The sequence below is a fragment of the Alosa pseudoharengus genome, unplaced genomic scaffold (assembly GCF_046254945.1).
Source record: "Alosa pseudoharengus isolate Yale_2024_CS ecotype anadromous, Long Island Sound unplaced genomic scaffold, YU_APseudo_1.1 YU_APseudo_1.1_scf_10, whole genome shotgun sequence".
In the NCBI taxonomy this organism is placed as follows: domain Eukaryota; kingdom Metazoa; phylum Chordata; class Actinopteri; order Clupeiformes; family Clupeidae; genus Alosa; species Alosa pseudoharengus.
In genome coordinates this window covers 27,388,457-27,416,023 of record NW_027468565.1, presented here as the reverse complement: position 1 = coordinate 27,416,023, position 27,567 = coordinate 27,388,457, and the positions used below count along the sequence as shown (strand labels likewise).

Genomic DNA, 27,567 nt, shown 5'->3' with positions numbered 1-27,567 from the left:
CGCTGCCCTCGTTCACAGTTTTGTCTGTAACATTACTTTCATCGTTTGGTTTAAATCCAGTGCACTGTTTATTTGCAGGAGAGTCATTTTCATCTGATACCTGTTCCTGTTTCACTGCCTTCAGTGTCGCATCTTCGCGTTCAGGACCACTACTGTCATTTTCGAGCGTCGTCGAAACATTGTTTTCGTTTTCATTGACAGCAGCTATCATTTCACTTTTGCAGTCCACCGTTGTCTGTTCGTCATTAACGACGGCATGCTCAGGTGAAGGTTTCTTGTCATCCTCATGTTTTTTCTGCCCGCCATCAGCTTCAACTCTTTCCCCGTCCTCGGTGACGCACGACTTCTCGTCTGATTTCAGGCCCGAAAACCCCTCTAACGTTACCAACTCTGAATGTAGCTCGCCAGTTGGATCGTCGACCGCTGGGGCATCTTCACCATTACTGTCGGCTGATGTTGAAGGCATTATGTCAGCTTAAACTCTAATTTGGCAGCGACTCAGTAGCCCGAGCACCTATACATTAAAATCACTTGATGATCGCCATTGCTGCCTACAGTATACCGACTCACCACCAGGTAGGCTAAACTACTAGGTGGGTTGAACCAAAACTGACGCTAGGGGCGGAGACTGACGCATTGACGTAATGTCGCACAAGTGGTAGGCCTACGTTCAAGCGCAAAATGTGAGCGGCACGAACTTGACTTCTACATGAGCAGAAGCTGAAAAGACGTGCGCTTGAAACTGTCATTTATTTTACGAATGTATCTACTCAAGGTTTTTTTTGGATAGAATTAGAAAATGAGTGTAGTGCTGTGTGGTTGTGCAATGTTACTTTTCAAAAAAAGAATGGAAAGATGTCTGCATTTTTATGAAAATGCAGACATTAATAGAAATGGTGTCTTTACGATAAATTTGCTTTTGTTATTGGGAAAATGTCATATTCATAAACGTGAATGGGGGGGGGGGGGGGGGGGGGGGGGGAGGGAAACCTTGTTTTGCAGCCTTCAAAAATGAAGTAAAATTCTACATGGACACTATTGTTGGACTCAGGCGCGCCTGCAGGTGTACGTCCGTACGCACTGTGCGTACCATCACTCAACGAGACAAATTTACCTTGTGTGTGTGTGTATTCACACCATATTGGCCTACCATACTTTTCCAACTATGCACAGTATCCCATTAGTTGCATGCCATCAGGCTATTTACAAATTTCTATTAAGTAAAGTTAGTGAACAGTTATCAAAATTAACGCGCACATATGTTTGAGCAGGAGAGAATACGCACGCAGGCACGCATAGGCTACTTGTTTTCTTTTACTCGGCTTTCTATATGGTTATCAGCACACAATGTTGAGCTAATTCACTAACTCAATACTCATCATGCATATCACAAGATTAAACAATGAAAACAGAAAGAACGGAGGCAGCAAAGCTAGAGGAGCTATTCAAGATAGGCAAGAACAAGGTTGGCTAAGCAATTGGTGTGCTTGTCAGAACGACTGCATTACAGCTGTTTAAAGCCAGACGTTACAGTACGCTATAACACAACTAAAGGTAGCTTTAGTGCAATCTTTAAACTGGACTTCCGATTTTGTCTAGAACGAAGCTTCATTTTGTCACAAGAGGGCGCTGTAGCCCTTCTCCACAGCACTGATCTATAAAGAACACTGCAATAGATCAGTGCTCCACAGAACCCATCACTGGAAATAAGCAGACTGCCTACTCTATTCGGGTTATTGAACATTCTCTGATAGGCTACAAGCGAGATTGGGGCTCATCAACAAGAGCTATCCGCTACTAAAGCTATCCTATCCACCATTAAGCACTAATAAAACCTCTTCATGGCTCGTTACATCTCAGCGCATCTCTCCAGAGAAGTAGGCTAGATATAGGCTTATCTGTGCACCCCAGCACCACCCAGTGTCTCCGCAGGAGTCCTCCAGCTACCTCTCTCAGAGAATGCTAAACAGACTTTTCAGAACAGTTATAGGCCTATCTAACTAATAAATTCTCCTTGCAATCACGGTTTATATGTGTGTATGGTTGTTATATCGTTATCATTTGCTACTACTGTAGTATTCAGTTACAATTATTTAGTTAATTAGCCTACTTTTATTAGTATTTTATGTTGGCCATATGACTACTTTGAACTGTTAATTACTCATTCATGATAACCTATTGTTTGTCTGCCAATTAATAAAAAAAATAAAGCAGCTCTTGTTGAAAACATCCTAACCGGTTAGAATGTAATTTTAAACTAATGTCTACAAAGTATATGCAGTAAGAAAATTAGTTAATAACTAATTAACTTATTTTAAATGAACCCGTACTTGTCAATGTATTAAGTTTTAAGTAATGCATTGTAGATAAAAAAAGATATTTGTTCATGTGGCCCTGGTTGCAGTGATCTAAGTCAGTAGTGACTCGTGATGTTTTAGCCTTGTTTGAACCATGTTTAAATCAGTTCCATAAGAATATACTGTAACCTATTACTAATCTGACTCCATAAAATGTTATTACTTAATTCAACTGTTACACTTTTAGTTGAATGTCTTTTTTCCACCAAGTGTCTTTTTTTTATTATTCATATTTGCTTAAGATAACTTGTGTTTGCAATGCATGCGTGTATGGTTTGTACTGTAGGACCAGTCAGTGGATGGTTATGGGCAGGTACAGGCTGAGAGCTAGAGATCTGTACTAATTAATTTCTATGTAGACTTGTGCACTGATATATTTCTGCTATATATATAGCTCTGGAGAAAAATGAAGAGACTACTGCACGTTTCTGATGTCCTCCTTCGGTTGCTGAGTGACATTTAAATGAGTCGACGGATTTTGAACATGAATGTGCAGTGGTCTCCTATTTATTTCCAGAACTGTATATATTAAACCTGCCTTAAAAAGCGCTACATAAAATGCAAGGTGTTGTTTTATCTACAAAACTAACTATTCTAAATAAATGATATTGAACAGTCCATTACTCCAGTCATATTGCCTCATCTACTGTACCACAGGTCTACTAAGGCAAGGTCATTTGGGGCTCAGCTAATGAGCCAAACTGAGTGCAGACTGATGCTGGGTTAGGTAGTAGCAAGTTCAGCACACTCAACACGTTGGTAAGAACATCAACATTTATTTCACATGATAGAAATCAGATGAGATATGAAGATTTGCATATTGACTTCAGTAAGTGGTCTCCTGTACACCCGCTCTGCCCACTGTGCAGCCTACAGTATATACACAAGGATCCTCTTTTAATTACATTTTGTACAAAAAATACTCTGCAATCCTGGAATAACAAACTTTTACTTATTGCTTTTTTACATGTGCTAGTCCCTTCTCTATCATGTCCAGGATTCCTAACCAACCAGGAAAATAAAAAGAAATCCCAGAAAACTCTTTTCTATTTAAATATCATTTTTTAAAAAAAGAAAAAAGACATGAAGCATATTTAAAGCCAAAACATTCATGTGTGTGTCGGCAACTGTGACATGAACTGCACGCGGTCAGACATAAATAACTACGACCCAAGGAAAAAGAAAATCTTCAACTGCAGCAATGAAGTGGCACCATGTGGTCATCATTTTATGTATCATGTATATCTATCATATTTATATATATATATATATATTTTCATATAAAAACAATATGGTTTTATGCACTTAAATACTGTAGAATGAAGTGTTCTGTATTCTAAAAGATATGAGATTTAAAATTAACAAGAAAGGTTAAAATGTTTAAAAATCGCAAAAATAACTTAACTAAACACAATGAAACTATTTAAACCGGTCACAAAGTAGTCCTGCTTCTGCAAGCTATCTTTGAGCTTATTGTAGCTAACATTGGCATTGAACTGTGTATATTTTGGCATGTGTGAGTTAGCTGCATATGAAGCCAACACACACTCACAGCAGAGCGGGGGGAATGGGAGCCCATCTTGCCTGCATGGCCACTGCAGTGTGTGTGTGGAAGGCCTGTGAATGCACAGGTGAAACAATAAGAACATCTACACGACTACTAAAGAGGGCCGTGGAGGGAGGAAGTGATGTCACAGTGCAGCAATGTTCCTTCCGGGAGTATTTAAAGCCTCGAGAGTTAGCCAGTCGGGACACCGTGTGCTGTTGGGGTCACTCTCCAAGCCACCCGTCCTCATGTGTAGGTCTTCACTGAGGCTAGGGCTTGTGCTGCGGACAGACAAACAGAGTGGTGAGGACTCTAGGCAGAGGCCGCAGGCTTCGTTCCACTCCAAGGACAGCTCAAAACCTTTCGCCCATTTTGAGGCAAACTATTAGACAATCTAAAGTTGCTAAATGCTTTACTGATCTCTCTGTGAATGGAAACTCTAACATCCAGTGAACATGATGTGTTAAGAGTTTAGCATCTAAACAAAACAAGTAGAAAAAAATAAAATGAACAGGTGGGGGCTAGTAAAACTGACACTAACCTACTGCAAGGGCCAGTGAGTAACTCTGTGCCGTGGGCTTTGCTATGCTGTTTTTTTTTGTTTTGTTAAAGTGGGGCTTTTAAATGCCACTGTGCTTCAACTGAGAGTAACTGCCTGCGTGCCTTGAGACACGTACAGTATGTGCCTGCGCCTGCTTGCCTGCCCCACTCTGGGAGTAGGACCAGAGCATTCCAATGCTTCTTCCATCACAGCACACCCCCTGCTGAGTGCTGACCCCAACTACCGGTATTTAAACGCCAGCATGCCTCCTGGAGCACCTCCGACCGGGTCACATTTCAAAGCATGCACTCCAACATAGCACTAACTGTGTTAGGACCTTTTAGAGGACACAAGTGCTGACACATTATGAAGAGTTGAGGTAGAGAAGCTGTCCTCGTGCAACCTGCTGCGGCGGCAGAGTCGGTCATGTTTGTGTCATACTCCGAATCTAAACCGATTAACTTCCAAAGCTCACTCGCTTTCTCAGCCTGAAGCCATTTTCTTTTACGAACTGAAGTATTTATGTGTATACACAAACTAGTTTTCCCTGAAGATGTTTTTCTTGACAGAGACGTTGGTACTTTCAAATACAAGCAATTATGAAGATAAGTAGATGACAGGGAAGAGCAGTGCTGAACTGTTAACTTCATGCACAAGAGACCCAAAAAGAACTTCAGAGCAGTCTCGCATGAAGACAAAACAGACCCATTTGTTAACATTGAGGAAAGACACACACACACACACACACACACACACACACACACACACACAGTATTGGAACAGACCCCAGGAAAGTTAGACAGCATGAGCATGAGTATCAAAATGGCAAAGCGGAAAGTAGTGTTGAGATGGAGAAATCCAGAGAGGAGAGGAGAGGAGAGGAGAGGAGAGGAGAGAGGAGAGGAGAGGAGGGAGGAGACAGGAGAGGAGAGGAGCGGAGAGCTCTTACTGTGGCCAGGGCACTACACACACATGAAGTGTGTCCCGTCTGTGAGCTGCAGGGGAGTGTGTGTTGCAGGGGGCACAGGGGACTGTGGGGAGGAAGGGAGGCTTTTTGCTGCAAACGACACACACACACACACACACAAAACAAGAGACACACACACACACAGGCAATCAGTAATGTCAATGCCTTTCTCCGACTGCTGCTGAAATGGGGTGAAGGGTGGATCATTGACACACTGGCAGGCACAGCCAGGCCAGGAACAAGGCCCGTGCAATCAGCAAAAACAACAGAGCAATGACAATCACAATGACATATTAACATAAACATATCCTCGCTCCCTGGGCAACACACAACTCATTTGAGAAGATTGAATGAGCATGGGCAGAAAAGAATGGCTTGGCAGTTCTAGACACACCTACGAAAAAGCTATGAAATATGCAGTTGACCAAAACTAACATCCAGATAGTTACAGCAATGTACAGGGTACAATAAGGGGCCGTCAGAGTTCAGCTGTTTCTTAAGAGTATGAGAGAAAGATAAAATGACTCAGACTGGGATTGTGTCCGAGAGAGAGAGAGAGAGAGAGAGAGAGAGAGAGAGAGAGAGAGAGAGAGAGAGAGAGAGAGAGACGGGGATATAGAGAGGGGGGAGAGAAAGAGTAAGAGAGAGAGTACATTGGGGATTATTTCGGGACTTTAATGAGGATTGACCAGGCGCTAAAAGAAGAGAGGATTTGGAGGAATGAAGGAGCGGAAATTAAAACCTGTAAAGCCTAATAATTTGCAGCTTGGTTAACCATGCTTCCCCAGACATTCAGGGTACCTTTGATGCGAGGGAGAACAAAAATGGCTACGACAAAGGTTTGGATTCTTAAATGTTATCTTCTGAATTACATGAATGTCAAGAATTTGGATCATTCTTTTTTTTTTTTTTTTGAAAACCAGTTGTGTGGAACTGCCCATAGACCTGCCAATACACAGCCAATCTAATAAATAAACAAGCAAAAACAAACAAATAAGCAAGCAAAAACAAACAGCTACTAAGCGCACACACTCCAACTCCTCCATTCACTCTCATTCTGTCTGACATCTGAACAGCCCTTCTGCTCTGTGTATCTGCACTGTGCTATATTGTGTTTGTATATGTACTGTGCTGCACTGTGCTATATTGTGCTATATTGTATTGTGCTGTACTATATTGTACTATATTGTATTGTGCTATATTGTCTCTTATTGTGCTGTACTATATTGTCTCTTATTGTGCTGTACTATATTGTCTTGTATTGTGCTGTACTATATTGTATTGTGCTATATTGTCTTGTATTGTGCTGTGCTATATTGTCTTGTATTGTGCTGTACTAGATTGTCTTGTATTGTGCTGTGCTATATTGTATTGTATCGTGTTGTGCTATATTGTATTGTGCTATATTGTATTGTATTGTGTTGTGCTATATTGTATTGTATCGTGTTGTGCTATATTGTATTGTATTGTGCTGTGCTATATTGTATTGTATCGTGTTGTGCTATATTGTATTGTATTGTGCTGTGCTATATTGTATTGTGTTGTGCTGTGCTATATTGTATTGTATTGTGCTGTGCTATATTGTATTGTATTGTGCTATATTGTATTGTACCATGTTGTGCTATATTGTATTGTATTGTGTTGTGCTATATTGTATTGTATTGTGCTATATTGTATTGTATCGTGTTGTGCTATAGTGCATTGTGCTGTTTTGTCTCACCGGCCACCAGTTTGGAGCGCTTGGAGGCCTCTGCGGCCAGCTCGTAGGAGATGTTGATGATCTTCTCCTGCGTCTGGGCAGTGGCCTCCTCCTCCAACTCCACCTCTGGGCTCAGAGCCACACCAGGGTGCATGTTCTGCATGCTGATGCACACACACACACAGTTCATTAAGACACACACACACACACACACAGTTCATTAACACACACAGAGCATAAACACAACACAAGGTACTAGACTTGCACACAGAGAAGGTGTGCACAAAGATACCTACATAAACACAAATCTGCTCTTTTGCATTTTGTGTGTGTGTGTGTGTGTGTGTGTGTGTGTGTGTGTGTGTGTCATCATAGGACGGTCAAATCTAGAATTTTAGCTATTAAGCAAATCCAGGGCTCGCAATTATATGGGCCAGGGTTTAAGTGGGCTTTAAAAATACATTTTAAAAAATCCCTCCGCTAAAGTTCAGACTGTCCATGGAAATGTCATGGTGACATGGTTGGCCAATGGCGCCCGCTTGCTCTGGGCCTCACTTCAGGAGTCACGTCCACCATCTAATCGGCACGCAAAGCCTCGCTGAGAGAAGGAGAGGAGAGGAGAGGAGAGGAGAGGAAAGGCGGAAAGCTCCCCTCTCACTCCTTTCATCCCGGTCTTTTCATCCTCTGCTATTAACCCCCCCCCCACCGCCCAACCTCCTCTCACTCCCTCTAACTCGCACTGTCATTGCTCTCAGCTTTACAGGGCTCCTCGGTATGAGGCTGCTGCTGCTGTTACTGGCCCAGAGTCATCTCCTCCAGTCGAAGTTAATGACCTCTCTTCAGGGCCTGAGCTGCCTGGACCATCTGCCTAGGCCTGTTTGAACGTGGTCAAGGCCACAGAACTGGGAGCTTAATGGATAGGCCTTTCATTCAACACTGTCAAGGGCAAACTGCTCTTGTCAGTATGTAAGTAAGCTCTACACAAACACTGACATTTCAACGGCTTGACAGGAAAAGTGTGCTCAGGGCGATGTGTTGGTTTTCTGATGGACCTATGCGGGTGGGAGAGGGGAAAGGCTCGGAGGGCTGTGCCAATCCACACAGATGACATCATTAGTGGCCATCGCAAATGTGGCACCAAATTGGCTTGCTTGTGAAAATGGTGCCAGAAGCGAGCACATGCCAGACGCCATTTATAACGTAGATAGGGGTGTATAGATAGTGGCATATATAGTGTAGATAGGGATGTAAAGATAGTATAGATAGTGGCAGACGCAATTTATAGTGTAGATAGGGGTGTATAGATATCGGCATATATAGTGTAGATAGGGGTGTATAGATACAGTAGTAGAAAGTGGCAGACGCCATTTATAGTGTAAATAGGGGTGTATACAGTAGATGGTGTAGATAGGGGTCTACATACAGATAGTATAGATAGTGTAGACAGGAGTGTTTAGATAGTATAGATAGTGGCGGCTAAATGGGATGCTAACTGGCTGAAGCTAACCCTCCAAATCCTGACCCCTAGGCTGTGTGTGTGTGTGTGCGCGAGTATGGGCTCATCTGTTTTTGGCAATGAGGGCCTCGATGCCGTCCACCTTCTTCCTCTGTGTGTGTGTGTGTGTGTGTGTGTGTGTCTATGGACTCACCTGTTCTTGGCGATGAGGGCCTTGATGCGGTCCACCTTCTTCCTCTTGTCGGCCTCCTCCTCCGGGCTCAGGGCCTCCTCCGGCTCTGGCTCCATGTAGCGCTCGGGGATTACCACCTTCTCTGGCTTGGACAGCTGGAGAGGGGAGGAGAGGGGGGGCAGAGAGAGGTAGCGAGAGAGAAAGAATGGAAAAGAGAGAGAAAGAGAGAAATAAATAGAACATGACAGAAAGAGATCGAGGAAGATGAGTAAAAAAATGAGAGAAAAAGAGAGAAAGAGAGAGATCCAGCGAGGAGAGAGAGAGAGAGAATGAGAGAGAGAGAGAGAGAGAGAGAGAGAGAGAGAGAGCGAGGAGAGAGAGAGAGAGACAGGAACAAGCGCAAGGGAGGAAGATCATTAACACAAATTCGGTGAAAGCTTTGCAGTGAGACTGACAGCCGGTTCACTGGTTCCCACCTCGCGGTCCATGTTGAAGTGCTCGGGATCCACGGCCTCTTTGAGACGGGCAATCTCCTCGGCCGGACTCTCGTGCTCCTGCACCACCTCCTGCTCCCTCAGAGAGGCCTCCAGCTCCTGCAGGTCAGTGCAGAAACCCTCGTTCCTCCGCCGACCCTGGGTGGACTGAGGAAGGGTGAGAGGAAGGGAGAGAGAGAGAGAGAATGAGAGAGAGAGAGAGAGAGAGAGAGACTCAATGAGTGGGTAGGCGACAGAAAACCAGTAATTTGATGTAGAGCTAACGAAAAAAACAAACAAAAAAGTTCAGTAATGTTTAGACATGGTCACAACAGACACCAAAAACATACACCACACAACTCAACTCAAAGATCAAACAGAAACAACATCTTGTGTGTCCATTTCAAGGATCACAGAGCCAAACCCCTCAGCACAGGACGCGGTGTGTGACGGAGTACCTGCATGGTCCTGAAGGGGTTTTCTTTGGAGAAGGAGGGGCTGCGTGAGGGCGAGTTCTCCTGAGCGCCCGGGCTGCCCCCCAGCACGGCCAGGCTCTTCTTCTTCTGCTGCAGCGCCCCCTGCTGGTGCCGCCGGATGCGCTCCATCTGCTCCTCCACGCTCATGCGCGGACGTGCGCTCGACTCTGCCGCACTTAGCTGCTCCACCGCACTACGTGGACGCTCCTGTGGACACACCACACGCGCACACGCAAGCACCCACACACACAAATGCACGCACACACACGAACGCGGGAACAAGCATACACACAAAAAGGGAAAATTAGTAACTTAGTGTCTAACTGCAATGAGTACCACAGGCTAATTGTATTAGCCTTTGAGTGGACTGCAATAATTGAGCTTCCTAGAGTTAACCGTGTGTGTGGGTTTTTGAACACTGCAACATAAGGAACATTCCGTTCCACAACAATTGAAGGTTCTAAAATTCTATGTTAAACTCAATGAACCCAGATATTCTTTAGAACATTAATTTTCCAACATTCCCGTCACACCTTTAAGAGTTCTAAAAACATAATATCTTTAAAACATAACATAGTAACATAATGGGCTCTATCTTGCACTCCAGCGCAATTGACTTTGTATACTCGCGCTTTTGTCTTTCCTATTCGCATATTGGAATTTTCCCTCCACAGCGCCCACGGGGACGGTTCAGCGAAAAGAGGGGGCGTGTTCCAGCGCAAGCTTTCCCTGTTGATATTTTGCAGTTTCAGAAAGCAATTCCGCCACAGACCAGGACAAAGGTGGTCTAAAGTCAGTGGCAAATTCAGATGCTATTTTAAGAGAGCAGGCTTCGCCATAATGTAGCGTGTGCACAACATGCATACACTTTGCTTCTCTCATTTACAGGGAAGCAGTTCCCATTTTTGCAAACCATACATAATTATAAGGAGAAATATTAGGCCTACCACACGAGGGAAATCATTGTGGTGTCCATGAAAATGTGAAAAAAATAGACAAATCTGGCATACACAGTTTCGCAAATTATTCAGTCTAATTGTAATATTGACGGATCAAACTAACCTGTTTGACCAATAGTGGCAAGACAGATAAGTAGGCCTATATAAGGACACCTGACAAAGTAGGTTGTCCGTCAAGAACCAGGAAACAAAATTCTGACTACGAAATCACCTTTACTATCATGTAAGTTAACTAAAAACCTTACTCTTCAACTTACCAGTTAAGTTGCGCTGGCTCATATTTTTTTCTATAACACAGTGAGATTGAGTACGTCTTAGGACAAAGAATTAGACGCGGGAGGGAGAGGATCTACCGGCCTAGACATACCCATCTCTCCCTCAGTGAGGTGGAATAGGCGTAAGCTACGCCTGACCCGTCAGGCTGTGACAGATGTCTGCCATCTCCTGGCAGATGAGCTGGGGACTGATGCACCCTGTCCTTATGCCCTCCCAGTAACAGTGAAAGTTACAGCGGCACTGTATTTCTATGCCTCTGGGTCGTTTCAGCAGCCCCTTAGTTCCATTGGAGGCATTTCGCAATCTGCCATAAGTTCGGCTATACATGCAGTTACATCAGGTCTAGTTCGACATGCTGGGGAATACAGTACATCCAATTCCCCGTCACACCTGACACCGCGTCAGGGAGGGAGACGTGGCTGAGTGCATGCTGATTCCGGGGTGCATGGTGCTTCAGACCTACCCTAATGACACACTGCGGAGTCTCTAAGTGAAGGGCTCCACTTCCCTTACTTGTTCTTGTTGCCGTGGAGAAGATGAGTCACCCAGAAGACGCACGCCGAGCGCCGGCTCTCTCTGCCTCCCCCCCCAACGTCAACAAGACTAAAAACACACAAGCGCCACTCCAGAAATAAACGTTTTCACCGCAAGAGCGTGTGCTGTCGGCCACCACACCCACTCTGGCAGCGGAGGGGGGGTGACGTAAGCCACTTGCACGCTCTCTCAATGTGCCACCACTCTCGCCACAATTAGCTTGGCTTGTTAAACAAGCCCAAATGCAGGCCTATGTTTTGACACACGGCAGTATCGCACGAGAACATAATCAAACTGGCCAACCCCGTGTGTTTGTGTTGCTAAGCTCTCAACTGTTATGCTGCTGCTACTGACAACCGTGCATCTTCTGTGCACTCCTCCCGAAGATAAAACGTTATTTTGGAATAAATGTACTCCATCGTGTAAGGATGACTATCTGGATAAAGTCATCAGAATGAAACTATCAAAGAGGCTGACGTCTAAGGCAGGGGTTCTCAAAGTTTTTGGTTCCAAGGACCCCACTTTGAGAACCACTGGTCTAAGGAAACGTGGGCTAACTGCAGGGAGACTCTAACCGCTCTGGGGTCTAAGGAAACGTGGGCTAACTGCAGGGAGACTCTTACCGCTCTGGGGTCTAAGGAAACGTGGGCTGACTGCAGGGAGACTTACTGCTCTGGGGTCGGGCTTCTTGTTCTTCCTCAGGGTGACATAGGAGGCAATGGAGGAGGACTCAGGCATGGGTGATTTGGTTCTGGGAGGCACTATTCCAACCGGGTAGGACATTCCTGCAATTCACAGTGAACCAGATGAGCAAAATGGTGATCCAGCTATTACCCAAGAACTACAGCTCCAAAAAAACACTGCTCGTACAAGCTAGGCTTTAGGCCCAACAGTATCAACAGCGCTAGTCAAATTAACTCTGACAGAAACAACCGTCACTGACTGAAACATTGAATACAACTGACCAAAGCAGAGTAAATGCTTTGATTTTGTTTTGGGTGGGTGAGTGGGTACGTTTGGATTGCATGATACCTTTGGCACTAGAGTCTCTCTCCATGGCATGCTCAGAGCGATCCTCTCCGTTAGTCTCGTCCACTTCTGCCACAGTGGTCAGTTCTGGCTCACTCTTATACAGTCGGTAGTCTGGGCCCTGCAGAACATGCAAGACGGTCCCGATTAGATTCAGCTAGAATCACACATCCATATAGACCCTTTCAAGAGAGTTCCATTATCAGCATCATAGTTGGCCCCACAAGGCTTCCGTTTTAACATTCCATATGTTATGGAAGTAGATTGTGAACCATATAGAACGTTCAAGCATTGTTTTTGTTTTTATTGTTGAAAGGGTCTATACCAAGATTATAAATGTAAACTTCACAGAGCTGAGGTGAGCAGAAGCACAAACACACACAAACATCGCTGTTCTATTTGACAGACGAATTGTGAATTTTCATTTAATTTCAAAACACCCTTCATTTCCATGCATTTCAAACATATGACCTCAAATGCTCACATGAACTTCCCTTGTCCAATTCCAATGTCTAATTCTTTGTAATGCATCATATCCATAAAATCAAGGGTGCTTTGATCCTCAGTGATACATCTCAAATGAAGCCACACTGACAGAAAATAAAACCAGGTTCAAGACACCGAGATGGAATAATGTTGAATGGGGAGATCAAAATAATACAACCATCATGCCATGACCTCTACCAACTGAAATCCAAGGCAGCGGCTGAACACAATGGCAAATGATGACAAAAGCAAGTCAATGGAGAGCTGGCCTTGGTAGGTGAAGAGCAAAATACCAAACAATAACTCAAATCAACATCCAAGACCCCCCAAAATCAAAACAGCAACAAACAAACAAAAATCCAGCGGGGGGGGAACGGAACTAAGGAGCGGACGGTGAGGGATGGCGTTTGAGATGAACGGGGTGGTTGCTGTGGCAACTGCCTCTTACGCTGTGCGCTCCGTTTCTCTGGGCCGCCTTGCGGTCCTCAGGCCGGTGGGGTGTAGTGCGGACGCTGCCCGGCGAAGGCAGGGGGGGCACGACCGGGGGGCGCTCGCTGGGGTTGTAGGACGTGGGCAGGGGGGGGCGCGGGGGCACCGAGTCCTCCTGAGGTCCACACACACACACACACACACACACACACACACACACGTGATGCAGGCAAAGTGGCCTGGGAGAGGGACTGTGGTGACTCACTCCACCTGCAGATGCTGCTGCAGACCAGCGTTGGGAAGCACTGCCCTATAAATACTGCACTGGTCTGACCACACAACCCCGTCGCAGGCTGGGCCAGCAGGAACAAGCAAGAGGACTGAAAGAGCCCCTCCACAATCTCTTTCCACTCCTTCAACCATTTTATGCTTCGACAAATGCATTGATCAGAATGAATAGACCCAAAGCCTGCAATTTGGGCACTTCCTTGCAATGTTAATGTATGTGACTACATGACCAGGTGCATTTTAAAGGAATTTGCCTTCCACAGTGCCTTTGCACTTACAAGAATGGGCTGCTAGTTTGCTGTGATCCAGCTGATGTGTTTGGTGCCAAGACTAAAGTTCTCCCTCCATCATAAAGTGCCACAGGTGGCAGGCTAAGAGACATCAGGACGGGGCTGCCTGAGGCCTGAAAAAGGGTTGTCTGGTTTGAGGAGTTTGATGTTCTGCCATGCACCACCGTGATAGAGGAGTCTGGGGGTACGATAAATAACAGATCAGACGCAGGCTGACAACTAAAAAGGCTGTAGGGAGTAACATTCTGCTCTAGGGGCATTCAGTTCCCTTTCAATGGGTTCATGAATACTTGATTTGAAAAGACTTTGATTTTGAGCAGTCCTTGAGACCAGAGATGAGAATGTGATCCAATCACAAGGCTTCAAAGAAACAGCCACTTCCCAAACGACAATTCGGACTAGGCTTGAGGAACATCAGGCGAACTGATCAGTCCCATCGAACTTCTTTGAAACTCAATCCCTTTGGGAACTTTGGGAAGCTGCACAAAGCACTACCCCCTACATGGTCAGCTTGACCACCAGTAGTTTGATGCTTGGTTTCCACCATGTGTAGCACTGCCAGGTATTAATGGGTCCATAAATCATCCGTGTGATCATTTGCAATCTTTAGTTGTACATTTTAGTTACTAGTAACAACATACAGCTAAGCATGTGTCATTTGGAGACAACATTCATTTTCATGTCCCATGTCCCTACCTACCACATCAGCTAATGGCTTTCATTATAATAACGAACACGGAAAGCAATCATCCTCAGCATGGCACAGCATCAGAGGGTTGATGGGACCTACCTCGCTCTTCTGACGGCTGGAGATGGGCGTGGAGGTGAAGAAACCTGCAGATGGAAAACAAACAGTCGCATTGTAATTTGACTGTGAACAGAGGGCCAATTAGGAACAGCCATTCGTGCCGGCACACACTGGGCCTTTCTGCACATAAATGGCCGCACCTCCATAGCGACGCGCCACGTGAACATCAATCTGGTGGTTGTGAACGCGGCTTCGTGACGTACCCAGCTGGGTGCTCTTGCACAGGACTACATTAGCTTGCCGAGCACAAACAAACTGCGCGTGTTTGCGAGTATAATGGGAAATGTGATTTCAGTATATGGAGACTATTTTGCAGAGAATATCTTCCTAACTGCAGTACAGCTGTCTCACAAAACAAATTGTTTGTGTGTGGTCTGCAGCAGCAAATGGCAAACAAATTCAGTGTAAACTGACAATAAAGAAGTATTGTATTGTATCGTATGATTTGAAAAGTCTCCCTTGAGGAGTGTAGGGACCAGGCAAGGCGAAGACATTAGAGCTGAGCACTTCATTTTGACGAATACATATGGAGCACAGAAACTGTAATCTTTCATGCATATTAATGACATCACTTTCTTGTTATGGTGACTACAGTAATTGGAAGACACACACTCGTGCTTGTTCTACATCTAGTGTGTGTATCTGTGCTGTGAGTGTGTGTGTGTGCATCTGTGCTGGGAGTGAGTGTGTGTGTGTGTGTGTGTATATCTGTATCTGTGCTGGGAGTGAGTGTGAGTGTGTGTGTGTATATCTGTATCTGTGCTGTGAGTGTGTGTGTGTGTGTATGTGTGTGCATCTGTGCTGGGAGTGAGTGTGAGTGAGTGTGTGTGTGTATATCTGTATCTGTGCTGGGAGTGAGTGTGAGTGTGTGTGTGTATATCTGTATCTGTGCTGGGAGTGAGTGTGAGTGTGTATATCTGTATCTGTGCTGTGAGTGTGTGTGTGTGCATCTGTGCTGGGAGTGAGTGTGAGTGTGTGTGTGTGTATATCTGTATCTGTGCGGTGATTGTGTGTGTGTGTGTGTGTGTGTTTCTAACAGGGTGTGCTGACCTGCAGAGCTGCTCATCTCACCTGAGCCGTCGGCGTTCCTCGGGGGCTTGTTCTTGTTCAGCGCCTCCATCACGTCCTGGATCCTCCACAGCTCCTTCTGGATGTGAACATGCTGCTGGCTGGGGGGCTCAGTCTGAAACCACACATATACACACACGCACACACACACACACAGACACACACACACACACACACGCAGACCACGCACACACACAAAGACAGAGATATTGTACAAGCAGTATTTCTTACGATAAGTCTTCATGGCTGTGATAGTCTAATGTGACATTTCAGACATATAATCAGTCTTATGGTTTATATCTAACATAAACTACTAAAAGCCTTGTTTTTCTCAACTACTTTTGCATAGAAATCCACTGTACAGAATGGCCTCCATTTCATGTTAAGGGTTGGCTACAAGGTGTATGGTGGCACCTCTCCCACACTCTGGCTCCAGATGTGGCTAATATTTCCCATTTCTGTCACTATTTAGGTTGTTAAATTGCAGTGTTATGATGGATAGGCGCTACACAAAGAGAATGCCCTACATCATGAAGATGACATTGATGATGCTGACGAGGGTGATGATTAATATTATGCTTGCATTTTGGAAAGCTTTTAGAAATTAATTATGCACAGTCAGCCCACCAACACAACCCATTTTATTCATTACCCCTAAAGGCAGAGAGAGAGAGAGAGAGAGAGGAAAATAAATAGAGAGAGGGAGGAAGAAAGACTTAAGGAGAGAAAGAGAGAGGAAGGGAGAGAGAGACAGAGAGGAAGGAAGAGAGAGAGAGAGAAAGTTAAGGAGAGAGAGAGAGAGTTAAGGAGAGAAAGAGGGAGAGGAAGGGAGAGAGAGAGAGATAGATAGAGAGATAGAAAGAGAGAGTGCAAGCGCAATCCAATTGCCATTCTCCTGTGCGCTCCTATGTGGGTGTTTTGTAATGAAAGGTTAGCCAGTGAACACGACGCCCTCACTTACTAATGGCCCCAACAACCCTGTGCACGGGGCCACAGGCCTGTAGGCACAATGAAAGGCCAGTGATGATGAAAGGAAAGAGAGAGAGAGAGAGAGAGAGAGAGAGAGAGAGAGAGAGAGAGAGAGAGAGAGAGAGTGAGGAGAAAACACAGGCCATTTGGTCTCATTAAAGCCCTGTGGTCCCTACGCACTCCGCTGTGCTAATCAATCACCTTCCTGGCCATTTAGCACTTGAGCTAAACGAGGGACGACACTTCAATAAGTTCATCCCAGCAGAGAGAGAGGGGGGGGGGGGAGAAAAGCAGGGAGGGGTGGAGAGAGGAGGAAAGGAGGGGGTGAAGTAAGAGAAAGAGAAAGAAAAGAAAGGGGAAGAGAGAGGAGGTGGGAGACGACTTGTTTGAAGTAGATCCTGAGTGTGTGTGTTTGTGTTTGCAGTCATGGTCATGCTCCGCTTGCCCTGCACTGCAGCCCACACAGGCCCGAAGAGAAGTTTCTGGGTGTGTTCTGTGTGCAGATGTGAGGAACGCAGAACAGAGAGAACAGAGAGAGCGGAGGAGGGCCGGTACCTGAGGGCTCCCCAGTGCCTCCAGCTGCTCCAGGAGGTTGCTCTTGGCCATGGCCACATCTGCCTCCAGCCGGTCATACTCTCTCCACGACCGCTCCAGCTCCTGTGAGGGCACACGGGTCACCTCGCATTAGAAACAGATGTGTACAGCGTGTGTGTGTGTTTGTGTGCGTGTGTGTGTGTGCGTGTGGGTGTGTGTGTGTGTGTGTGTGTGTGTGTGTGTGTGTGTGGGTGCATGTGTGTGTGGGCGTGTGTGCGTGTGTGTGTGTGTGTGTGTGTGTGTGTGGGTGGGTGGGTGTGTGCGTGCGTGTGTGTGTGTGTGTGCACGTGCTGGGACTCACTGTGTTGACGCGGGATAGTTCCCTGCAGGTGCTGAGCAGGCCACTCTGGAGCAGGTCTCTCTGCTGGACGACGCTCTGCACGGCCACCGGGTCATCTGCACTCATCTCAATCTCCTGACTGGCCGACAGCAACGCCGTCTCTAGGGTGTGCTAAACACACACACACACACACACAAATAAACACCTTAATACATAAACACATTAACACACACACACACACACACACGATCGTACACACACATGCACACTTAAACACACACACAGACACAGACACACACACTCAAACTCACACACACAGAGATGCTTTTATACACACACACACACTCACACACAGATGGTGACTAGCACGTGCTCTGAGCACACAGGGATGCCATCTAGCACAGCCAGTTGCGGCCAGCCCTGGGTCTCTGGCAGAATGGGGCTGGTGGGGGGGGTGGGGGGGAACTGCCACGACTGCTGCTTCCCTACCTCCTCAGGGTCGGACATCAAATGCACTTCAATGACACAGCTGCGGGTACCGCCCGCACATGACCCGATTACTCCTCCCGCAACCAGATGTTTGAAAATTCTCCACGCGTAACGGCCTGGCATTTGCACATGGATGCAAAGCCTGAACCCCACAGCAAAGGGTTGGTCTCAAAACTCTCTAGTCTCGTCTCCATAATGACTAACTGCATGGGCTGGTCTCAGAACAGTGGTGTTAAGGGCTCTCTGCATAAAGACTAAATGCATGGGCTGATCTCAGAACACTGAGAGGGCTATACCACCACTTTCACTTCAGATCAGGCCTTCACACCACATGAGGGGTTGATGCTACAGACACAAGTGCTAATGGTAGTGGGCTGTATTGGGTAACTTACCTTCTCTCTGTGGAGCTGCTGCAGCTTCTCTTCCTGACTCCGGACGACCTTGTCCTGCTCACACAGCCTGCTCAACTTGGTCTGCAGGCACCAAGATCACAACAGTTAATGCGTGGTGGTGTGGTAGGTGTAAATGAAGTGATTAGGGCAGTCACTTTAATAAAACAAATCCTGCTCCATGTTTGAAATAGAAAAGCAAGACGCGTTTGAATTTATAATCGAATTTCTGTGTCAAAATGTAAAAAATGTCAAGGCTAGATACAGACCAATCCAGTGGCAAACAGTAAGTAATTGGAACACCTATGGAGGTGTGGGCAGCCGAGGGAGGTGTACAGAGACGGCAATCCATCAGAGGATTTATCAGTCAAAAGCACTGCCCACAATACAAACACTGGCTACTGTAGTCTACCACCTTTTCAAAATCATTTAGCTGACCCTAATTTCCCAACTATTAGCCGCGGCTTATACATTGATTTTGCAAAATGTCTTCAACAATGAGGAAAATACACGGGGGCAGTTAATATGGTATTATTAATATGGTTTTGTTTCTTTTAACACTGTCCTACGGCTTATACATACACAGGAAATTACTATAGAGTGGGCTGCCATAACATTATATATTAGGCTAGAACTCATAATAACAAGCACAAACACTAAACAGCGCATCCTTGCAGGCAACAATGTAGCTACATTTACGATTTGTTGACAAAGCTTCAACTGCTTACCACTATACATTAGAAAGATGTAATTACAGCACACTGAGCAACTGCAAGGATGATTTAAACCTGCTACAGTGTCAGAATCTCAGAAAGAAAAGCCAAGATGTGAGTGGCAGCAAGTGTGTGTAGAAACAATATAGCAAAGAATGAATGTGTGTGTGTGTGTGTGTGTGTGTGTGTGTGTGTGTGTGTGTGTAAAAACCAAGGTAGCACAGAATGTAAGGGTAAGTGTGTAGTGTGTGAGTATCGAAGAATTGCAGACTGTGTGTGTGTGTGTGTGTATGTATGTGTAAAAACAAAGGTAGCACAGAATGTAAGGGTAAGTGTGTAGTGTGTGAGTATCGAAGAATTGCAGACTGTGTGTGTGTGTGTGTGTGAGTGTGTGTATGTGTGTGTGAGATAGACAGAGAATGGAATGATTGCTTTATTAGGTGTAAGACTCACATCAATATCATGTTCCTCTGGTCTGCACATATAGGCATGGTCTCTGTAGTCATCTGGGCTCATCTGTTGGAATAGAGGTAGAAGGGTCAAATCAATTTCTTGCTTCAGTCTTACAAGTGCGTACACACACGCACGCACACACGCACACACACACACACACACACACACACACACACACACAGTACCTCTACCTAACCCCCTTCTCTAGAGAGATAGTCATCAAACATCAGCTTTTTAACTTGTAAGTGTACTACACAGATCTGTTCACAAAAGAAACTGGCAAGGCAAGCAAAAGCTTACAGACACCTAAGGCAAACACTACAAGCTAACCTACTTATGAAAAGCACTACCAACAACGCCCAAACTATGAACTACAGAATCAGTGGCTGACGAGACCAGATTTCAGAAACAATTTTCAATGACCTTCTCCCTCCGAAGGAGACACAGGCATGCTGAAATGCCAGCTATGCCTTGTGCACAGACTGAGAAGGGAAACTGGGTCTCTCTCGCGCTGACATGGAAGGCAAGGTTGCTGCTGACGCTCCACTAAAGTGTTCTACCACACAATGCACCCCCCCCCCAGCAGTGGCAGTGTCACAGTGACTTGCGAGCGCGTTGACTGGTTGGCACGTCAGGAAATCTGCTTACAGGCCCATCTGCAGGGCGGCTTAAGTACAGCCAATATGGCTGCTGGGTCTGGGGTGGCTAGAGAGAATTGACATTTAAAAATAATTATTTCAGAGGCTACACAAGGACATTGGCAAAGTAGGAGAAAAAAATAAATATCAGCCTTTATGGTGTTTGTAGCGCCACAACCAAATGGCGTCGCCGTCTTGGGCCTAATAGAGCTATTGTTTTAGGGAAAGCATTTCGAAATGAATATGTATAGCCTTGATTTTTTGGTTTTGTAAAACAACAAGAGGGACACAGCCTCCATGAGATGGATAACAGCACGGGGGTGTGAGAAGCAAGTCTCATGTCGCAAAAAGCTTTTAGAGGATTCACCTGCACCCCCCCCCCCCTCCCCTCATCCATTCAGTAATTGCATTGCCGCCTGGTCGCGTTTTTGGGCTCAGGCGCATCCTTCGCTGCCAGACGTCTCGCTTCCAAGCCCATTAGCATCAACGCCTTTCAGTGGCCATTAGCAAAGCACTTATCTTTCAGCGCCATTACGCCCGGGAGAGGCGATGCGTGGTGCGCGACCACAACAAAACAGCTTGATGCACGCGTGCGTGTGTGCGCCATTAGAAACTGCGTGGATTTGGGATTTTGTAAACCTGTTAAGTTTTGGATCCATCTACATTACCAGCTTCAGATTCACACCGACAGACACCCAGACCACACATAGTAATTTGCATTCATAAACACACACACACACACACACACACACACACACAGACAGCAAACAGAGCATAGCACATACGCTGAGCATTGACTTGGCTCTCCGTCTCCACCACAGCACGGATACAGTGTGTCGTTGCGAGAGAGCCATTCCACACCAAGCATGCAGATGCTCTGTGGTTGCAAGAGCTTTGTGTGCACGGGAGTGAACGAGAGAAAGAAAAGAAATAAAGAGACAAAAAGACAGAAAGAGAGAGAGAGAGAGCGAAAGAGAAAGAGAGAAAAAGAGAGAGAGAAAGGAGAGGAAGGGGACACGCACTTCCAGTGGATGGAGATGCAGCTGTCGCCGTGCCAATGGGAAAGGAGGGATACAGGAGGAGGAGTGGAGCAAACAGCAGCACTTTTACACCCGGCACTCATGGCTACAAAAGTGGCAGGAAGTGATGTCACACATACACACACATGTACAGACTGGATCCTTCTGTTGGTCCCATGAGTGCTGTGAGGGCCTCTGACTGCAACTAGTGGTCATTTCAGAAACGCCACTTACTAACCTACCTGTCCACACGCAGAGAGCAGGGTCATCCGCATCATGCGCCTGTTCACACTGACGCAGGGGGTCATCTGAACTTACTTGACCACCCAGATCTCTTCTGATCAATTGAGCAGAGAACAGTGTTTCAAAAACAGCAGATTCAAACGTCCTTTGATCATTAACAATGCATGGACTGCATATAGAACGCATGGTTTAAATAAAATATGTCCCTTTGTGGACACACTTCTAGGACCATAAATAAACGGCAGGGCGAAAAAAACAAAACATTCTAGACGCAGAAGTTCTTCTAGTTGCCAAGTAGCTTGCTTTATAAGAGTGGCTCTTTTGAGGCGAGGCAGGCTTTTCATCTCTCTGCGGTTCTTGGCAGTCCGGTGGCCATGAAACATTTATGCTCTACTTTAATTCCCATCCACTGGGTCGGGAAAACAATGAACACCAAAGAAAAAAAAAACAAAACCAAAGGGGGAACAAGAGAAACAATGACGGAGTAAAAGCAGAAAGGAAAACAATGGCCCTGGGCAGAAAAGAGTGCGACCGACAGACAGGCGAAGTGTTGTTCACTTCTGGGCTCTGCAGGGAGTTCACTGGCAGTCTCTTCACAGTCGCATTAGGAGGCCAGGGCTCTCCCACTGCAGCAGCTACTGTAGCGCACCAAATCAACAACAAACATCTTACATGGACAAAGGTTCAACTTCTGACAATGATTATGCCTGCTGAACTTTTCATACCCTTATAACTGATAAGAGCTGAAAACTCCTGACAACTGAGTGGCACCTGAACTCTTACTAGGGAAAGATGAAGAATAAAAAAAAGATGGGGCTGAGACCAGGCAACGGACTTCACCTCCCTTGGACGACAGTGTTCTCTCTGACAGTTTCCCGTTAGCATGACAGAAACGGAGACAAACCGGGTACCGGGGCCGACGTCTGAGACAGTGACCAACGAACACACCATCAGCACATTCCATCATCCATTACTAGTCCCACTCACTCATCGGTGAGCTCACACGCAACACACAACACCACAGCAGCCATGCTCACATCACCTGTGCAGCAAGCACCACAAACCAACGTTCCCCAACAGGAAAAGACCAAACAAATCATATGAAAGCAAATGGATGAGATGTGCTGGGACACTGCACACACAAGGCCGAGGTCTACGGACAGGGGGAGATGAGGACTGGACGTCGGAGGAGCACTGACGGGGGGCCGGCCTGAATGAGGACGCGGGATTGGTGATGGTGGTGGGTTTGGGTCGGGTGGGGGGAGGTGGGGGGGGACAAAAGCAGTGGCATCGCCTGGCCGAGACCTTACTTGCTGGTAGAGCTGTGGCCGCGGGGCTGAGTTCTCAATCATAGTGTGAATGGTGAGGATTAAGGGGTCATTTTCCTTCATCTAGTTCCACATGAGAGAGTGGGAGGAGGGAAGGAGGAGGGGAGAGGGAGCAACACATGGAGTCAGTTTCCCCACCGTACAGCTGCGAGTTCAGAGACATTTAGCCTGCTGCTCTGATGAACTCAAAAACAGGAGCGCGCAAAGCTGCTTGATCTGTAATAGTAGTAAGGCAAGCTATTAAAAATCAAGACAAGTAGCTAAAAGTTTGATTTATGCAGCAGGATGGAGTCGCTGTCTAGCTTGATGATTTATTTAAGATACTTCAGAGGACAGCTGAAGATCTTTCGGATAACCTCTCAATGCAGGACTGCAAGCACTTAGTTACCTTTTCACACTTGGGCAACTGAATCATTGGCTGCATGGTAAAAACAGTTGTCTGTTGTCTTACAGAAATAATCAAGAGTCTGTTTGGACATGACAATTAGCCCATTTCACAATCTCCGGATATCCGGCTTAGGTGAGCTGAGGTTAATGATGCCTTGGCAGAGTAAAGCATCCTGTTCCGATCCTTCCTGAAGACCGTGCTGTGTAGAACAGTGACTTTCTATGACTCTGTTTACATCTTCTTCGAACCTAAACCTCTGCAAACTTCACAAAGAGTGCTGCGTTTTCAATTGATTTGTTTGTTCACAGTGGAGAGTGAGCCGGCAAGCGGCGATAGCTTTGAAATTTCAGTGGGACGTTGCTTTTTAGACGGTGGTGCCATCTTGTGAAATGGGCTAATTGTGTCAATGTTTTAACGTTTTAAAGAGATCAAAGTCACAGCAATAAAACCAGTGGTATTGGAGGATTAGAGAGGAGGCAAAGACACGGGTTAGGAGTGCTGGTGAACCTGTAAAAGAACCACACACATCAGGACGAGGACTGTTTGACCTCATCAAAAATCTGCCCTTGTCCCAGAGGTCACGTGACCTCTTCGTTTAGACTTGTCTGAATTGTGATTGGTCTACATCTGCAACTGTCAGTGCCATAATAGACCTCTGAAGTTCGCCTACAAAAAAGCTGCCATCTTTGAGATCCGGTATCTGGCGATTTTTCCTATGGGAAAATAACATCGGGATTTTGAATTATTGCACCTGTTAAACTCTCGTGGGGACGAAAAAGCCTGAAATGCAGACATTTTCCCAAACACACTTTTGTCCTCTGCCTTCGAGTGGACACTGTGATCTCCGGTATGTGAAGGTGGCACACTTTGATTTCTGCTACCCCAGAGCTAACTTCCAATGCAACTTGCCATAGGTAGTTATCTCCAATTAACACCCGGATCTCCTTTTATGGGCAAAGATGGCAGCTTTGGTTCTTTTTTGTAGGCGAACTTCAGGGGTCTATGTTAGCCCAGAAAGTCCCATAAAGACTATGGAGTGTTTGTAAAAGGAATATTCAGACCCTCCAAACGGTCTGAATATTGAGAGATTATGCATTTTCACAAGTCTCATACTTCTGCAACACATAAGCAGGCAGATTTTTTGAAGAGGTAAAATGTTGCATTAGCCTTCTTTGGTAGTGGAAAAAAAACCCCATACATGAACAAGAGCCAAGTTAAAATGTTAGTCACTCCATCATCAACAAACTTGCACACTCATGCATGGCCAAGGCCTGCATAGGATTCAGGGAACTCCCACCTGCTCGTCCAGATACATAAGGGTCCTTTGGAGGTGATGTGACAAAATGTCGTTCTGGCGTCAGCAGCAGCAGAAGTGGAAAAGAAGAAGAGATGAGAAGAGAAGTGAGGAGGAAACACCAACTAAAAGAGACAGTCCATCAAGCACCCCAACATGCAAGGAGCATGCACAAAACAACAACAACACAAACAAGACAACAACAACAACAACAACAACACAGACACGATGCTGTAAATAACAACAACACAGACATGATGCTGTAAATAACAACAACACAGACACGATGCTGTAAATAACAACAACACAGACACGATGCTGTAAATAACAACAACACAGACATGATGCAGTGGCAGAGAGAATAACAAACGAAAGGCATAGAGGTGGAAGACCTGGCAGAATGGAAATGTGGGTCTGAAAAGTCTGAACAAATAGACACTGTTGCAACAGAAATAATGAGTCAGTATGTGGTTTCTGCTGCACGTAAAACAAAACCAGTGCTGTTACGCTCAAGTTAGCAACATACTGACATGAACACTGTACTGGTGTCAGTGAACAGAACAAATCCCCACAATACAAACTGGTGATCAGCAAATCCACAAGAAACAACATCTCCATGAAGCATGAAGATGAAAGCACTGTGCAGTCTTTACAGTTTGCACAGCTGTCACAAACACCTTGGACGGTCAGAATAAATACACGCCCAAAGACATTTTGGCAACAACACATGGAAGGCACAAATTTGATGAAAACAAATTCAAGTGAAACGTCAAGCTAAATAAACAAGATAAAAATATCTCCAGTGAATATGAGCGAAAGAAAACAGCGCTATGAGATATGAGCATGTCAAAATGAGGTCTGTTTTGCCATTAATTGCTACATGCTGTTGGTGCTGTTAACCCTTGAACACATTTTTTTTTCACTTCTCAGCGCAAGTGGCCTAGATTCCCAGAGACAAATTACGTATAGTCTGCAGACTTAAGAGAGCGCTTAAAAGGAAGAAATCCTGAAATGACATTCATTAGGAGCAGGCCATCGAGTTAAGCCTCACTCCCGCCGCTCTCACACACGCACACGCACACACACACGCACACACACACACACCCTTAATGGTTATCCCGCTCCGATTTCCTCACTAAACATCTGGTGAGCTTTCTTGACCTCAATGTAAGCCGCTTCACGTCTTTGCTTTTACTGATGACTGTTATTGTCATGAAGACACTGTCAGTGTGTAGAGAAAATAAGGGGGGCTTGCTCCTGCTTTCTGACGGCAAACTACTTTGACATGCCATAAACAGTCAGGGCTTTGTGGCTGAGGCTATTCAAGGGTTAACAGTATCAGCCATGCAAATGAAATGCAACAGATGAAGCTGGCTGCTGACAGTAATGTTTTTCCCACTTGCATTTTGCAACGTGCAAGAACCAGTCAACAAACATAGCAGAGCCAGCCAAAGAAGCAAAACAGAAAGGAACTTTCCAGCTAGCTTGGTTATTTTGGTGCAACACAGTGAAGCGTCAACATCAAGTCTCAAGCTTTATTAAAAAAAGCAAATCATAATCAAAAAAAATCTAAATAAATCAGTTCACAAAACACAAGCATCATGGTCCCGCATCACTGTGAGCAAAAGTGCATTTGGGGGAGGGAGGTAGCGCCCCCTACAGGCGAGCTGACCTTTGGGTTTTGGGCGTCGAGGTTTAGCTGCATGAGCTGCACTAGCGTGTGCTCTCGGATGTTGGTGATCTCGGCCTGCTGCCGGCGCAGTTTGATCAGCAGCAGGGTCAGCTCCTCCGGCTGCAGTCACACAGGGGCGGGGACTCGGGGTTAGAGCAGGGCGCCGCGTCTCAGGCCACGCCAACACACATCACGTCATGACGTGACGCACAACTAACCGGGCAATCAAACACCTCCGGATCACACACCCTCCATCCACCCTTCACCCAAGAGCATGGCGTGTCCATGTGCAGTGGACAGAGGCCCTTAAGGACCTCTGGTGAACAGATTCTGTAGACCCAACTGGTGGCACGCAACCAGGTCCTCTATATAACATCGAATAATGCATAGCACCAGCAGCTGTACAAACTACAAAACTGGATGAACATTAACTTTCTACGTTAAAAATTAAATTAAGACTCCATTATTTGATTGTTTGTAAACTGTGTGTGCATTTTTGCTGAGCCATTAGATGATGAACCGTAAAGGTGGTGACAAAAGGCTATATAGTGACTTAGCACGTACCTCTCTTATAAAGAGTGGAACATTGCCGTTAATCTATACTTTTCTCATGTTTATGTTGAACATTCAGTGTCTTGCCACTTCAATCAGATGTACTTATTTTAGAGTAGGGAATTCTCAGATGACTAGCTGGCAGCCGGAACAATGTTTATCTCCAGTGTGGCAGGTTTTCTTCTTCTGAAGGCACACTGCAGGAATACTAAACACTGTAAAGATCCCAGCGACACACACACCATCAATCTGGCAGTTTCCATCTCCCACTCTGTGTTACCATCATCTCAGCAGCATCAGAGAGAAGACAGATCTCAGCCAGTCCCCCACCCCCCATTTGCTTATAACAGGGTTGGAAGACTGAGGGCTGTATTTTGGGTCACCAGCGCATGGCGTAAAGTTCGTTATTCACCGGCGCGAAGTTGAATTCGTTATTTTGCACCTTTATTTTTTAAGCATTGCGCCCAGGGGTGTGGCAATTAACAACCTAGGGAGGGACCTGGCGCATTGTCTAAAAATCGCTATCATACACCACCTAAACCTGGTCAGAAGTCAATGGCGAGTTGTTCATATGCTATTTTAAGAGCGCATGTCAACAGTCATATTGGCAGGTGCACGCACCATCCTTCTATCATTCATGAATCCACACCAGCGCACGTCCATGCAAAGCATTACAAATTGCACGATTACAA

General features: G+C 45.7%; 2 protein-coding genes across 3 annotated transcripts in view; both read right to left on the bottom strand.

Annotated features, from left to right (window-relative positions):
• LOC143104995 (zinc finger protein aebp2-like) overlaps positions 1-570 on the bottom strand; it is a 32,924-nt gene extending 32,354 nt beyond the window's left edge. Inside the window, exon 1 of the mRNA XM_076269383.1 lies at positions 1-570. This exon is cut by the window's left edge and continues 82 nt beyond it. Within this exon, the coding sequence (XP_076125498.1) occupies positions 1-466 (466 nt within the window). The 5' untranslated portion in view covers positions 467-570.
• Positions 571-3,117: 2,547 nt separating this feature from the next.
• The window catches only part of LOC143104982 (pleckstrin homology domain-containing family A member 5-like), a 124,401-nt gene continuing 99,951 nt past the window's right edge, over positions 3,118-27,567 (bottom strand). For both annotated transcript variants that reach the window (XM_076269356.1, XM_076269366.1), the window contains 14 exons: positions 19,742-19,804; positions 18,579-18,659; positions 17,719-17,868; positions 17,379-17,480; positions 15,858-15,969; positions 14,769-14,812; positions 12,489-12,606; positions 12,126-12,241; positions 9,670-9,894; positions 9,215-9,379; positions 8,760-8,893; positions 7,132-7,274; positions 5,394-5,501; positions 3,118-4,184 (listed from right to left, as the gene is read on the bottom strand). In XM_076269356.1, the coding sequence (XP_076125471.1) occupies positions 5,407-5,501; positions 7,132-7,274; positions 8,760-8,893; positions 9,215-9,379; positions 9,670-9,894; positions 12,126-12,241; positions 12,489-12,606; positions 14,769-14,812; positions 15,858-15,969; positions 17,379-17,480; positions 17,719-17,868; positions 18,579-18,659; positions 19,742-19,804 (1,548 nt within the window). In that variant the 3' untranslated portion in view covers positions 3,118-4,184; positions 5,394-5,406. The remainder of the gene's footprint in view (positions 4,185-5,393; positions 5,502-7,131; positions 7,275-8,759; positions 8,894-9,214; positions 9,380-9,669; positions 9,895-12,125; positions 12,242-12,488; positions 12,607-14,768; positions 14,813-15,857; positions 15,970-17,378; positions 17,481-17,718; positions 17,869-18,578; positions 18,660-19,741; positions 19,805-27,567) is intronic.